Here is a 15,909-nt window from a genome sequence, read left to right on the forward strand (position 1 = left end):
CACCACCCAATGGAGGCAGCCACCTATTTACTTTGGGTTGGATTATCTAATAACATCTATCTGTAGCTGGCAATTTCTTTTTTCCCCTTTGGTTAGAACATAGGCTCCACTGGAGCAGAGACCCATTTGTCTTTATCTGATGTATCCCCAGGCCTCAAACAGCTATTCAGGAAATGTTTGTTGAAGAATGTATGAAGAAATGATGTAGCCAGTATTTCTAACCTTAACTGTAAATTTCCAAGCATAAGTAAAAAAAAAAAAAAAAAAAAGTTGGTGAGTGCATGCAGCCTGTGCCATTGCCGTGAATGTACACTTTGCTTTAAGATAGTGTGCATTCAGTGTGTACAATAGAGTAAAACAGACTCTCAGACCCATAGGCTCTCTGCCCTAGGCTCTGGAGTTTGGGAAGCCCAGTTTGGAAACTTAACCTCTTTAATCAGAGTGATCATAATGCAGACGTCCTAGAACAGAGCCTGAACTGGGTCTTCGGCCACCCTCTCTTATTGATTTAATTTGCAGGTGGCTTGTCCCCTCAGGAACCTACGTCTCCTACAATTAGTGCTGCCACTGATCTCTGTTCTTTACTAATACAAGCCCCCATATATAGAGCAGTCAGCTGATTCCTTGGTCTATTGAAAAGTATTTAAGGGGCTTGTGGGAACAATCAGATATTCTTGGCATATCAAAGGTACGTGAATTTTATGCCCTGGCCTTTGGCTCCAGTTGGATCAGGAAATATGAATACATATTGATAAGGTGGACATCATCATCATCATCATCATCATCTCTGTCTATATTCTAAACTGCATGTTAATTTTTCTGCTTACACGTAGCTGTAAACAGTTTTGAGCTCGAAAAGCCAAAGGCTTACCAAAAATAAAACCAGGTTTTTCCAATGTATTGTGTAAACTAAGCGTGTTTCCTTCAGCTTTTTCGGATGACCTGGGTGAAGTACTGCTAAAGTGTAATTGGCTCAATTAAGGAAGCCTTCCACAGACGTGGGGTGGTGGGGAGGCCAGCTTTCTCACTAACATACTCAGGACTGCCTGCCCTGATTGCATTATGCCCTTGGGGCCCAGTCCTTCAGATCAGTATCCGTCTTCTTTTATCTTAAAGGACAGAATTTCCGTAGATTTCATGCTGTTAATACAACAGTATCTCTGGCCCTCAGGAATCCTAGAACTTCAGAATTTTAGAACAGAAGAGAAGACAGATTCCATTGAGGTCACGGAGCGTGTGGCCTGCTTGAGGCTGGTCTGTGCCCTTCTGCCCCAGCAGGGTGCCTCTCCTGTACTTTGACTTATCCCTCATTTCCTTTTATCTTCCTGAAGTAGCCTGTGATTTTTTTTCCCATGCACTCAAAGCTTAAAAGTAGTCATTTCACTTGAGACAGAAGGTTAGTGATTATTTCTCCATCTGAGAAGGGTTATTTCCCGTGGAAGCTCTCTCCGCCCCTGCAGACGTGTGGAAAGCCCTCTTCTCTGGCCTTGCTTCTCACGTCTGGGGCGCTGTGGTTGCTTTGCTTCTCTGAGTCATCTGTCAGAATGTACACCCCTTGAAGCAGGGAACTGTAGCATTTTGTTTTGTTTTGTTTTTGGTCTTGTTTTTGAAATTCCCGTCTCTGAATTGTAGATGTCCAGTGCTGTCATGAGATCTTTGTCTCAATAATGATGGATCTTGGTAATCCTCAGAAGGTTTACAGTTGTCATTGTGAAAGTAATTTTTGAATGGTCATGTCATCTTCACAGAAATTCCAGCTTTCTGCTTCTGTAAGCCTAAAGGCAGCCAACAGGATGACTCTTACTGGCTTATAAGAGTTGAAGTCAGTATGGCCAAAAAGCTTATTTAAAAACAAAACTAGGGATCCCTGGGTGGCGCAGCGGTTTGGCGCCTGCCTTTGGCCCAGGGCGCGATCCTGGAGACCCGGGATCGAATCCCACATCGGGCTCCCGGTGCATGGAGCCTGCTTCTCCCTCTGCCTGTGTCTCTGCCTCTCTCTCTCTCTGTGTGACTATCATAAAAAAAAAAAAAAAAAAAAAAAAAAAAATTAAAAAAAAAATAATAAAAAAAAAAAATAAAAAAAATAAAAACAAAACTATCCATCGTCCCTGCTGCTATTTAGAAACACTTAGCATCTCAACTCTCTATTGTCAACTTTTCAAAGATACTTGGTAATGACCGGGCCTGAATTCCACTGTTTTGTGCTTTGAGGAGTAACTGGTCCACTGCTGCCCCATCAAGGCCTCCTTGCTTTTTCATATTAGTCTAATTTTAAGCTGAAACCATGAAGAAGTCCAGCTGACCCCTCCTGATGTTAGTCATCCTTGTGGCCACTAGGGTGGTGGTCTCTGTAATGCCACAGAGGCCCCTTAGCCTGATCACACAGCCTCATAGGACCTGACTTCTGCTTGGCTCGTCTCCTCACCCCTTGTCCCTCCCCACACGCCCCTTATATTCCAGCCACAGCAGACTGCATGCTCCCTCACAAGTAAGTGTACCTGATTTTTCACACTGCTCTGCCCTTGTCTGATGGGTAACCTCAGTGGAGAGCTCTCCGCTGTCTTCCTTCTTCGTGTACAACTCAAGAGGTTCAGTAGACTGGCATGACACAGACTGACTTGGGAGTAAGGAGAGGGGTGCTGTTCCAGTCCCTGGCATGAGGATCTGAACAGATGCAAGCCTCCCACAGAAGTGGGAAAGACTGGCGGGCAGGGGGGACAGAGCATGGGGGCATCGAGGGTATGGATGGAGAAGTGTTCAGTCCAGGTGCCTCTGAGTAATCCAGTTAAGCGAGGTGGGGAGTTGAATTGTATATATGGATCTGCAGCTCAGAGAGGTTCCAAATCCAGGAACTTCTATTTTGGAGTTGTCATTATATTTGAAATGAAGTGGAGGAGCTCTTCAAGAAAAGAGGGTTTGAAGAGTGTGATGGACTCTTAGAGAGCTATCAAATTTCGAAAGAGAAGAATGAGAAACAGGCCATGAAGAGGCAAAGGGAGATTAGAAAGAGTAGCTGGAATAGATAGAAGGAAAATCAAGAGTGACCAAAGCAGAGAATTCAAAGATGAGAAAGGATGTCGCCTGGGATTGATTGGCTCATAGAGAGTCATTGGTAACCCTCGTAAGGTGTTCTAGAATAACGGGGGGCACTCTCAAGAGTGAGTGGGGACAACACGAAAAGACCATTCCTTCCCTAGTGAAGAGGCGGGACCATACCTCTACTGGAGGATGGGATGAAAGGCATAAGAGTGGAGTGTGAGTGAGCCCAAGAATAGGCTGCTTGTTTCCTGTGATGTGATTTTGGTTTTGGTTTTTTAAGATGGATGATAGTAAGGCTTTTCTTCTTCTTCTAATACAAATAGTCAGAATCTGATAGAAGGGCCACGGGATATTACCAACTTGTAGTCTGCTCACAATTGGTGGTGGATATTATTCCACAGTCACAAGTATTGATGTATATATAGGTTTACTAGCCTCTTTTCTCCTATGAGTTTATACTTGAAATATAAGTGGAAAAAATTTGCTTTTTTAAAATCTGTCCATTTTGGCCTAACATCCCTGAAGGCAGGTAAATGGCATAAAGGGTTGTTTTTGTTTGTTTGTTTAAAACAAAATGCTTGGTTATTCAGTAGGAATCCTGTTTTATGCATAAATGATAGAGATTTACATTGAGCATTTTCCTGCACTAAGTCCTTGCTAGGTTGGTGTCTTTTAATATGACTGAATTTTAATATCAGCAAGAGAGGGAAGTAAATTTGAATAGAGAAGCTAATTAAGCAGTCATTTAGTTAGGAGACAGAGATTTTAAAACGCTACTTTTAAACGTGGAAAAGATGAGGATGAAGTGACTTTTTTCATCTATGGAATAGAAAATTAGAGCTTGAAAAGGAACAAAGGCATGACCAATTTTTGTAAGTGAAAGCGGTCTGGCGATTGGGACTATGACTTCATTTATACCTGCACAGGGCCTCTGTGAGAGCTCATCGCCATTCCTTTTGCTAGTCATTTACTAAATCTATCCCTGGGAGAGGCATAATGAATACAGTTCCTGTTTCTTGAAAAGATGGAGGATTCCTCCTGCCATCCCACAGGAATACTCAAAGTCCTTACCCCAACTTTTAGGATTCAGAGTTTCTGGCAGTCCAAGGCATGCCTTCATTCATTCATTCATTCATTCATTTATAGCTTAAGTAGACCACGGCTGATACTGTAAATTTAGTTTGAAAAGAAAGGGCACAGTTTAAGTCAAAGCATTTTGTGTTGCTTTCTATTTGGAATTGCAAGTGACAAAGTTCACTTCCAGTAACAGAAATCATTGATAGCTATGTTTAGTCCCAAGTGAATATATCAGAAGAGGGGGCATTGGAAAATAGTAGTCTTTAGTGAGCTGGAAGGGGACATATGCAACTTTAAGTGGCAAGGGTGATCCAGCAAAGGAAGGAGTGAGCATAAGAAAAAAGAAAAACCAAAGAATGCAAATATTCTACAGATCCATTTTAAGAAAATGTTCTGGCATTTGGGTACAAGACTGGAAATGCACACTGTAAAATTAGGAAAATAATGAGTTAAAGTTAGAAGTACTATATTTATGCTTTTCATTGTTTGCCATTTAAAAATCAATTTATCACTTGCTTGTACTGGCATGTGGGTAGGGGGAGGAAGACTTCAAGAGTCTTGAAACTGAATTTACTAATGTAGGCTGTCGATGCTGTTTTCTCATAGGCACACTCTGAACTTATGCCCTTTTAGGTATGTGGAATTATTGATTCTAGTGAGATTCTAGAATTTAAAAGCATTACGTTTTTAAGGTTTATTACTATACTATCCCTCAGCAGCAATGAAAGTTTTATTACAATTAGTCAAGAAACAGGAATGATTTTCATTCATTATATTATGCATGTGCTGGGGAATATAATATACTTAAATATTTGACAAGTGCATAGGAGTTTATTCAGGGTTTGAGGTTCTGTGATTGATCTATGACAGGTAAGAGATTATATGGTATATCTGTAGGTAGAAATAATGTAGGTTATTTTATTATTTAAATAGTTGATAGGTGGTTGCTGGGTTCTATTTTGCAATTTTATTCAGCTTTTGTAGAGCTGACTCTGCCTTGGGGACAAGTCATGAAATCAAAGAGAAAAGCAGGTAGCAAAATGGTTTCATGACCAGAATAATAACACTGAAACTCAAAATTAGGATGTCCTTGTACTTTTTCTCTTTTATTTAGTTCATGTTTAGAAAGAGGCTAAGGTCATGTGTTTAGAAAGATTCCTATTTTAACACATATTGGACAACTTTTTAAAGTTTAGAGTGCATTGATGTGTCCACACAATATTACAACTACATTTGTGTAAAAACTCCTTATGTTTACAAAAAATGATGAAAGAGATGACAGATTTCTGGCTTAAACTGTCAAAAGTTGTGCAGTTTAGTATCTTTCACTCCCTTCCCCACATGCACATCACTCAGTCATCACTAATTCCTAGGCTGAACCCCTTGTTTCATGGAAGAGGAAGCAGGAGACAAATCAAGTCCATTATCCAGGCTCACACATGACAACTTATTTGCTACTAATTATTTTCATGTATTAGGTCTATGAAGATTATACATAGATTTTAAAGTGAAATGAACTAAAATGTTTAAATTTTGAGATACAATTCTGGTTCTGCTTCTCTAACCATTTTGACAGTAATTATTACATTAGAGCTATTATTTGAAACACACATAATAGACAATCTTAAATATGATATTCATAGAAAATAGATACTAAAGATATCCAGCATTTTAAAAATATGATTTATATGTAAGAACTGCCCTATCTGAGAAGAAAATTAAGCATCTTTTTAAAATGTACTTTTTCTAGTAGTCGTTTGCATTTTCTTTTTTGATTTTATGATCTAGTGACTCTTTAGTTACTCTTATAGATTCTCTAAGCCGCTTAAACATTTTCTGAGTTTTTGGAAAACGTTTTGGCCTACTGGTAAAAGCATTAGCATGTGATCAGACCAATAACATTGATTACCTCGTAGGGAGATTTCAGCTCTGAAAGTTGTAACTGAGTTCTGTTTTCCATTAAACATAGAAATGCCTACTTTTTGCTCACTTGAGAGATTTTAAAGACTATAAGGAAGAGTTATTCCACATTCACATAGATATGATAATAATGGGGTTGATTTTATTATTCTTCAAATAATTATTCAAATACCTACTATGGTCTAGGTACTATTTTGGTATTAGTACCACACATAGAATGTAAAAAGGGACTGCCTCTAAAGCTGACACTTGAGGAATGGGGAGTTGGCCACTTGAAGAGCAGAGGAAAGAATGTTCTCACAGAGAACAGCGTATAAAAACCCTGGAGGCAGAAAACCTTGCTGGGCTTTGCAAACCAAAAGGAGATCACCTGGCCTGATTGTAGTGGGAGAGAAGGGTAAGCAGTGCACCTGGGCAAGGGTAGGTTGTTGAGGCCTAGGCATGTGCTTGATGGCCATGGCAATCAAGAGCTTGGATTTTTCTTTAAGCACTTCAGAAAGCTATTAACATGAGTACTATGGCTAGATTTATGAAGATCAGAATAGAGGTGGGCAGGAATAGACAGAGAAGAGGCGGTTTATTAGGGAGTTCAGGAAAGAAATGATAGCTTGCGTAATGGCAGGGGACTAATTAGAGATCTGTTTTGGAAATATATGTTTTTATATAAGTATGTATGTGTAAAATTATATATTTTACAAAATATATTTTGCAAAACTTTTTGTCCTGTAATAGAGAAAGTAAGGAAAAGGAAATGTCAGGGCTCATTTCTGGAATTCTGGCATTGTCATTTATTGGGATGAGGAAGAGGAGGGTGGAGAGGAACAGACTTGGGAGAGAAATATCTAGAGATACTTGTGAGCTACCAGTGAATGTCAAGTGGGCAGTTCAGTTTTAAACCTCAGAACAGAGGTTCAGACCAGAGATTTAAGCAGTTGGCTTCTGGAAAGTATTTAAAGCCCTGAGAAAGTATAGCATTAGATAGAAAATGTCAAGTGAGAAGAGGAGAGATCCTGAACCGAGTTTTCCAGGAGATTCTCACATACAGAGGTTGGATAAGAAGCAGCCTGTGAAAGAGAATGAGGTGTAGCCTGAGAGAGAACAGAGAAGTAGGAGGGTGGAATCCCCAGGGAAGGCAACGGGCTGTCAAGGAAAGCCTTATCACCTGGGCTGGGGCTGCTAAGAGGTGACATGAGATGAGGACAGACAAGAGTGGGTAGTCCATGGCATTGTCCCCCCCTCAATATGAGAGTCTTTGCAGGGAGAGGAGAGGGAGGAAGTAGAAGACAGTAAAAGTCAACAAATTTTGGGGGGGAAGTTAGGAGTAGAAAGAGAAGAAATATGGTCATAGCTGATGCAGGATGTGAGATCCAGGGAGGGCTACTTTGTTTTACTGGGATGAAAACTGCTAGAGCATGACTATATTTTGGTAGAATTTTAGTCTGAAGAATATGTATTAGATTGGCCCCGAGATAGTAGTGATGTTCAAAGAAGACAGAAACGGATTTCTGCCTCATGGAACAATCCAGAGTAGCTGAGCTGTGCTCCATGAGTTCATCCAGGGGCCCAGGTTGAAAGGGGTGGCACTGGCATCCTCCTGAATTTGGGGCCTCCATTACTGAGTCTGTGGTGACCATGTCAATCATTTTTTTCCTAGCCAATGAGAAAAGGAGGCTTAGAGCGAAGGCCCTTGCCTTTATGAAGATGACCTAAACACTGGATACATATTCTCTCTTTTCTCATTGGTCCAGACCTCATCACATGGCCTTAACTCATTGTGGTCTCAAGCTGGGTGGAGGAGTACCAGTTAAAACAAAATTTAATTACTAAAAGGAAGATGGAGAAAATGGATTCTGAGAAAAGCCCATTTCTTCCACTCCTTGGGGTGAGAAAGGGCGTTACAATATATTTATTTCTGTTTCTAAACCATGGGCAGTGCTTGACTTGTATTTGGTACTTAGAGTTCAGCAAGTTGAATTGACTATTAAAATTAACCCTCTTCCTTCTAAAATGTCAAATTTGATTATAGGCTCTGAATTACACAATACTGCCACCTTTCCTCCTCTCCTCTGCCTTTTCTGTGGACCTAACACTTTCTAGTAAAAGCATACAGACAGGAATATAGTATTTACTTTCAAGATTTGCTTAAAAATCTAAAATGTAAGAGGAAAAAAAATTTGCTAGTTTTGTTTGGATCACTATCTTGTTCAGTGTTTGGTCTTGATGTTTACATATGCTTTGGGCAACTGAGCATATACCAAGTTGATATGTCTTTTATTCAATAGAAAGAATAGCTGGTGATTGTAAATAGTAACCCTCAATAGAAAATGTGGATGTAGCATTTAGTTTATAACATGGATGGGTATCTGTATGTTCCCCCTTCTTTCAAGTTATCAACCATATTCTGGTATGTATTGTAAAGATAGGAACTAAATGGTGATTTTACTGTGGAGTAGTATTTTGCATAACTTTGTATTATACTAATGGGTGTATCACTTGCTTAAAGTATTACACTAGCTCTTTGTTCCTGATATTTTTACCATAAAATTAGAATTAGGAGGGGAAATCATATGACAGTCTGGGATATTTGTTTTTGAGATATTTACCCTAACTTGAGATAAGAAATTACTTGAAATGACACGGTAGCTCCTGGCATAGCTCCTGTCTTGTTTTCGAGCAAAAAAAAAAAAAAAACAGCTTTAAGCATTAGTAAGGGGAGGAAGTAGTCCCCAGAAAATAAGTTCTTTGGATATGGTCAAGTTCACTTCCCTTGTTTGACAAATGTAGAAACTAAGGCACAAAACACCTAAGTGTCTTGACTTAAGCGAACCATTACAAGATGGTGGTTATGGTTTAGAAGGTGTTTTTTGGGTGTAAGAGAAGATTATTAAGATCTGTTGAGTCCCTTATGAGCTGAGTCCCTTGAACTGCCAGGGGGAAACAGGAGGAAGCCAGGAAGCAGCTGTGAATTTTCACTGGTAAAGGAAGGAAAGCTAAGGCTCCCAGCCCTCCCTCCAGCCCCCCACCCCCACCCCATGGCTTGTCCATTTGGGGACAGGTTCCACCTCATGGTCAAAGCCTCCACCTTAGTTGTCACTATTCATTCAAAAGTATCTCACAGGGTTCTGAGAAACCAGAAGAAGGGTACCACCTGCCCATGGAAGAAAGGATAGATCCAGGTGTTCTTGAGGCAGAGCAGGAGCCCTTTGTAGAGATAGGGAAGGAGAAAGAATATCCACTTCCATTATTAGATCATCCTTCCCAGAGATTAAAATATAGATCCAGCTGATGAAGCAGATTCATTTTTTCTGAAATTAAATGTCTAAGTTATGTAATTATTATGACGTTACTTTAATGTCATTTTATGGCCATCTGTGGCGAAATCTAATAGGAATAAAACCTGTGATCCTTACAAATAAATTTTGACTTCTAGTTAAATGTTAATTTTGAACCATCTTTGTGGTCAATGTAAGTTGTCTATTGGATGGGTGCTCTAGGATTGTGTTTTGATTGCATGCCTGTTTCCCTTTTTTTAAACTGTGGTCTTGTGCAGCCTTTCATGGTAGCATCCTAGTTTTTGTGCCCAGGGAAGGTAATCACACCAAGTGATGGGACCTTGCCATTTTCTGTTTGCAGAACAATCAACCATGACGACCGAATCTGGCTCAGACTCGGAATCCAAGCCGGAGCAGGAGGCCGAGCCCCAGGAGGCAGCCGGGGCGCAGGGGCCTGTGGGGGCGCCACAGGGGCCAGGGCCCGAGCCTAGTGGGGAGGAGCAGCACCAGGTCCTGGAACAGTTCGAGGCCGCAGCACACAGCACCCCAGTGAGGAAGGAGGTGAGCCCTGGGACCCTGGCCACCACCACCATTCCCTATCCCTGCACCTGCTAGCATCACCCAGAAAACCAATGAAGGAATGTTTACTGATCTTTTCCAGGGTCTGAGTCAGCCTTGGTCTCTCAGCGCTAGAGGGAACTATGAGGGTTCATGAGTTTCCCCTTTCTGGTCCCAGGCAGATGGAAATTTATGCAATTTTAAGACTTTCAATGAATGACATTCCACAACCTTGCTTGGTAACTCCTTCATTTGATTAAAGCACTTAAACCCACACTGAAATCTGGACTGTGGGTTATTGGTTTTATCTGGGTTTACAGGAGGGCTAGACACCACATCACTGACTTTAATTAGGCTCCTGATTGTTATTCAGGCCTCCGGGTTAGAGCTATTTTGATTCTTCCCCAGAATCACTCTGATCCTCCTGTTGCCAGCTACTTTTACTGAATGTTCAGGTGATCTCTTTCCCTCTCTTATTTGTGTGTATGTTCAACTCTAGACATATTTAAGTTGTCACAAGTAATGTAATGTGACAGTTTAAATATTTCTTTTAAAACTCTTCATACAAACTATAAAGCATGGTTTATACTTGGGCTTTAAATGAATCCATCTTTAAATTAGTTTTAAATTAGTTTTAAAACTTCAAACCTGAAATCACCATGTATTGGGGTACTAGCTCACATGGTAAGCAAATCTAGGAGTCCTTGCAAACCATTGACCTTTACTTGGTTAAAGGTATATGTGTCAAGCTAGAATTTTAGAAGAGGTTGAGAGACGAGACAGGAAATCAACATGTTAGGGAAATTCTTTGGAAGGCACAACACATTATTAAAGCATTAAACTATATTTACAACCTGATTATTTCTTTTCCCATGGTATTTATATTCTGCTTTTAAGCAGTATTAAAAATAACATTTATTTTTATGCTCTGTAAATAGATGCTGTGTCTGATCTAAAATGTTTCGTGATGGGGAGCTGGGGGTTATCCTTCCAACTTGTTAAATAAAATCTAAGGAGCCATTCTTGTCATCATGGTTTTCCTTGATGGTTTCTTTTTTTAGAGATCTGAGGATGGTGGTGTTTTGATTGTTTTTAAACCTGCAGAAATTTAAAATTAGTAGACTGGATTTTTTTTCCAGTTATTTCCTCTTAACTGAAATGAAATAAATGTGCAAGTGGGAGATAATTGTACAGAAGAAAGGGTTTCTGTGCTGAGACATGATACATGTACTTTATCATCTGGAAGTCAGATATCTGAAACAAAATGAGAGCAAGGATACTAAAGCCCTTTGAGAGAAAGGTAACTGGCTGCGGAGTCAAGAGAACTAGTTAATCCCACCTCTTCCCTAGTTATTTTAGGGATCTCTGAGAATTTGTTCAGCCTCTGAGCCTCAGCTTCCTCGTTTACAAGATGAAAAGATCAGAAAAGGTTGTTTTATCAGGTCCTTCTGCTCTTGGCTTTGTTGATTCATACTAGGGGCCCAGTTATGTTGGAGATGAAATCAAGTACATTTTGGTCACCAGTGATGATTAAAATACGGCCTTGGCCGGATTGGAATTCCAGGTTACTAGTTTTCTCACCTGGAGGAAATTTGTGGAGATTGTGCCCTGTGCCCCTTTCTCTCTCCTGTGTGTTAAATGAGGCTAAGGAGACCTAGATGCCTACCTCCTAGATATATCATGAGGATTAAGTGAAATAGAGGGTTTGCCTAAAGGGATAATACTGATATTTTTAAATTGTAATGAATTATATGTGAGTACAATGAACATTTCATTTGAGGTCCTTGGTCTGCTCTTTTGAACTTGTTGAAAAAATGGACATGAGAGGCTCAATGATGGGTTTGTGCTTTAAGTATTTTGGAAACAACACCTCCCTTTGAACACTGGTGGTTTCAGGGGTGTCTGGAGTTGACCTGTAAGTAGCCCAGAAAGCTTATTTAGGGAGCTGGGGGTATACAGATAATTTTTATTAGAGGAAAAATGAAATTTTATCTTCCCTAATACAGAGAAAATGTTGATTCCAGGTAGTGAGATTTAAATAAAAACATAGCTTCTGTTGACTTTTCCTGTGATGAGATGAAAGTGTGAATTAAAAGTGCAAAAGTCTTGGGGTACCTGGGTGGCACACTCAGTTAAGCATCCAACTCTTGGTTTTGGCTCAGGTCATAATCATAAGGTCCTAAGATTGAGCCCCATAGGCTCAGGGCTTGAGATTCTCTATCTCCTTCTTCCCCCTTCTCATGCTCGCTCTCACACACACACTCTCTCTCTCTCTAAATAAAATTTTTAAAAAGTGCTAAAATGTTATTTAAGTTATAAAGCACTTAGCAAATATATGATATAAAATTCCAAGGTTACCAGGGCACCTGGGTGGCTCAAGTCAGTTAAGCATCCCACAACAAATTTCAGCCCAGACCATGATCTCAGGATCACGAGATGGAGGCCCACATCTGGTTCTGTGTTCACCAGGGAGCCTACTTGAGATTCTGTCTCTCTACCTCTGCCCCTTTCCCCATGCTTGCTTGCTCGCTCTCTCTCTCTCAGTAAAATAAAGAAATCTTAAAAAAAAAAAAAAAAAAACCCTCTAAGGTTACCAAACTTCTTTGGCTAACTTAAGGCCAAAATTAATGCTTGACTTTTTTTTGGCAGTCCATCTTTATATGTTTGACTTTTTTGCAATACTATTTTAATACTTTGATATGAAAGACTAACAGTCAAAAAAAAAAAAAAGTTGATTCAAGTTGCCAGAACAGGTTTCTTTTATTTACTTCTTTTAGCTACCTCTAGCCTTCTCAACTATTCTGGCCTTTGAAGTTGATTTTTCCATTTATTTCTTGGTCTCTTCGCTCAGCAATTTGGATTTTTTATTCTGAAGAACTTCCCACAACTTTGCCCTGAATTCCTGTGCAAGGTAGTGGAAGAAAGGACTGTATAATCTGGTTGGAAAACCAGATAGAAAATGACATTACAAAAACAGAAATCCATACCTAAAATCCAAAATAAATCATACCAGAAGATAACTTGTGATTAGAGTATCATAAAATTGTAGCCACTAATAAGAAAGAAAAGTTGAAATGATAAACTGCAATCAACTTTTATTGTCAAGTTCATGTGCTTTTGGGATGATAGTATGTTCATGAGAGAAGCAATTTCATGCTCACTCAAGGAGCCTAGACTGAATTTCTGTAACATGTATTTCTTCAGTCTGTCAGTGTGCATTTGTGGAGTAGTGGAAATGATAGTCTCGCCCATGAGTTGAATTCACACTAACACTTTTGGTGATCATTTAATAGAAAAGGGCATTGTGCAGGACAGATGCTAGCTACACTTGTGTGGCGAGTACAGCAATAAAGCATAGAGTTGTTTATCACACTTTGTCCATGTGAAACTGTTGTAACATTGAATCAACTGTATTTCAATAAAATAAATGTCTATAAACACACATATATAAAGATGGAGGATGTAAAGAGAATAATTGCACAGAGAGATTTTCAAGGATATTTATTGATTCAAGGGAGAATCTAACTGTTCCATAGGACATCCTCTGCAGTTTTGAGCCTAGCCTGGACTACACTGTTGTGCTTTGAAAGCAGATTAAAGCTTTTGGACAGATTTGATCTGCTCTTACACTGGCTCATTACAGTGTGGGGGGAGAACAGACCAAAGGGGATTACTTTGTGATGAATTTCAGTGCTGCTGGCTTTATTGAATTGATTTAGAGCTGAATTAAATATTTTAACAGTTGTAAAATTACTGTGAAGATTAATACTTGAAGCTCTCTAGGCCTTAAAGTTTATAAGATACTTTATATGGCGCATTGGAGGTCATGGAGTATAGAAGGAGCCGATGAATGAAGAAAATAGAGTACAGTAGATAAAATCTAAATGGCTTAAAGACCTGTACCATCAATGCCTTTTTAAGAAATCAGGAGTCCATTTGTGTCCTCCTTTGCTTTGCAAAGTCTTGATGGCATTTGCTGACTCTGTGCTTCTAAATTAAATCCTGAGTCAAACTGAAATGAAGCCCTGTTAGTACATTTAAGTGGCAAAAGTTATTTAAGTGAAACCATTAGCATTGTAAATATCCATATATGTATACATGCCCGTTCACGATCTCTTGATCCAGACATCTCTCCTGCTCTGGGAAATAGGAAAACCTATGTCTAAAGGGCTCTGCTCTTGCCTAAGCAATGCAATATTTATTTCCTGTCTTGCAGTGAAAACTGTTCATTGTCTGCTCTTCACAGGTCACTGACAAGGAACGGGAGTTCGCTGCTGGGGCTGCAAAACAGCTCGAATATCAGCAATTGGAAGACGATAAACTTTCTCAGAAATCATCTAGCAGCAAACTATCTCGATCTCCATTAAAGATTGTCAAAAAGCCTAAAAGCATGCAGTGCAAAGTGATACTTCTGGATGGATCAGAATATACCTGTGATGTGGAGGTGAGTGCATATTTTAAAACCTTTTTTTTTTGTCCCAGATACAGAGAATTGGAGAATGTTGGTTTAAAACATACAAGACACTTTCTTGTTTTCAGAACTCTGGAAAGTTATCAGCTTCTAAATACAAAATTCTTTTCCAAAGTCTCTAGCAGGATCAAATTACTGAAAATACTTAAAATGTCTCCAAAATGTTATAATCAAAAGAAAAATGTGACCTTCATTAGAAACAAAATATCCAAAACACTTTTCCATGGTAGGAAAAAAAATGGCAGCCTTAAAAATCAAGTTTTCTTTAATATCTTATGAGCTATCATTTAGATGAATTTGCTTTTTCTATTTGATTAGTTTTTCTATTTGAATAATTTTACTTTTTCTATTTTCAGTTATTTGATGATATTTTTTGTATTTGAGTAATTGCAACTTTTAATTGGTATAAACTTGATAAAGTTGTTAATTTCAGTACATGGTATTGACTAGGATAATTTGAACTGTGAATGTGCTCCTCTCAGAGTAATTTTTTAAATGTACATCTTGGTGGGCATTGCAGCTTGAGTATAAAGGGGTATACTATTCTTTGTTCTTTCTGTAAAGAAACTAAAATCCCTCTCAGAGAAGGAGCAGTTGAATGACTTTTGTCAGAGAGGCTAAGGCAAGGCTAAGTTCTCAGATGAGAACAACACAGCCTGTCCATAGCAGTGGAGATGAGTGGATTTTCGTGTGTTCACAGAGCACATGCACAAGGCGTGAACTGAAACCATAGGAGCAGGTCTGCGTGTGCTTTGGCCACAGCACCTTTTCCCTGCAGCTAGGAGGGAGCAGCTTTCTCTTTCAGCAAGGTGATTCGGTTTCACATTGAACATTTTTACTCCAAGAGATTGTTCCTCCCGCCTCAGCCCCCTGCCTTTGGTCATACAGGGATGGCACACATCCCTGTCCACCATCCCCTCTCACTACATGTTTACACAGTGCAGCTCTTCTGCTCTGTGTGCTGCATGTCTCTCCTGGGCACTACCAGCAGTGTACGTCTATGCGTTTCTAGTCCTCCGAAGACACTGCCAGCACCGAGCCCACCTGATACCCACATTCCTCATTCATTCATCTCTGCTTTCTCTGTCTGTAACCCCACCTCATTCCTATTATATTCTGCATAATGCAGTCCTGCACTCAATCCTTTTCTTGGATCATAAGATTTTCAAGTCCGTTTCATGTTGATAATGTCATTTATGGTGGGGATGTGGTTGGTTTACTCATTTTAGATTTGCAGGAACATAGAGGGAAAAAAGAGTTTTTTGAAAATAAATTCTTAGATCAAAAGTTACTTTATCACACACTAATTGATAGAATTTTGATCACCCTGTAACCTGACAAATCCTGATGGGCTGCTACAGGGAGTGCGGTGCATGTTCCAAGGGTCCTACCTAAGGCACAGATTCATCTTTTACATTTTTCTGGCTTTGATTTTTGACTAATTTCTTAGCTTAATGTGTCTAATTACTGGTTTAGAGATTTATTCTGGAAACTGGGAGATCCAATAGTATATTCCTACCTGAGTTTTACGCTGAAGCTTAAAAGACTTGTAACCATGAAAGAGATTGTATT

The 15,909-nt window shown here is 39.5% G+C and overlaps 1 protein-coding gene across 22 annotated transcripts in view; it reads left to right on the forward strand.

Moving 5' to 3' along the window:
• EPB41L3 (erythrocyte membrane protein band 4.1 like 3) overlaps window positions 1–15,909 on the forward strand; it is a 206,301-nt gene that overhangs the window by 109,255 nt on the left and 81,137 nt on the right. For all 22 annotated transcript variants that reach the window (XM_041751335.1, XM_041751323.1, XM_041751343.1 and 19 more), the window contains 2 exons: window positions 9,670–9,869; window positions 14,113–14,310. In XM_041751335.1, coding sequence (XP_041607269.1) covers window positions 9,681–9,869; window positions 14,113–14,310 — 387 coding nt within the window. In that variant the 5' untranslated portion in view covers window positions 9,670–9,680. Of the gene's footprint in view, window positions 1–9,669; window positions 9,870–14,112; window positions 14,311–15,909 lie in introns of those variants that run through there.

Source organism: Vulpes lagopus, chromosome 1, assembly GCF_018345385.1.
Source record: "Vulpes lagopus strain Blue_001 chromosome 1, ASM1834538v1, whole genome shotgun sequence".
NCBI classification, from domain to species: Eukaryota; Metazoa; Chordata; class Mammalia; order Carnivora; family Canidae; genus Vulpes; species Vulpes lagopus.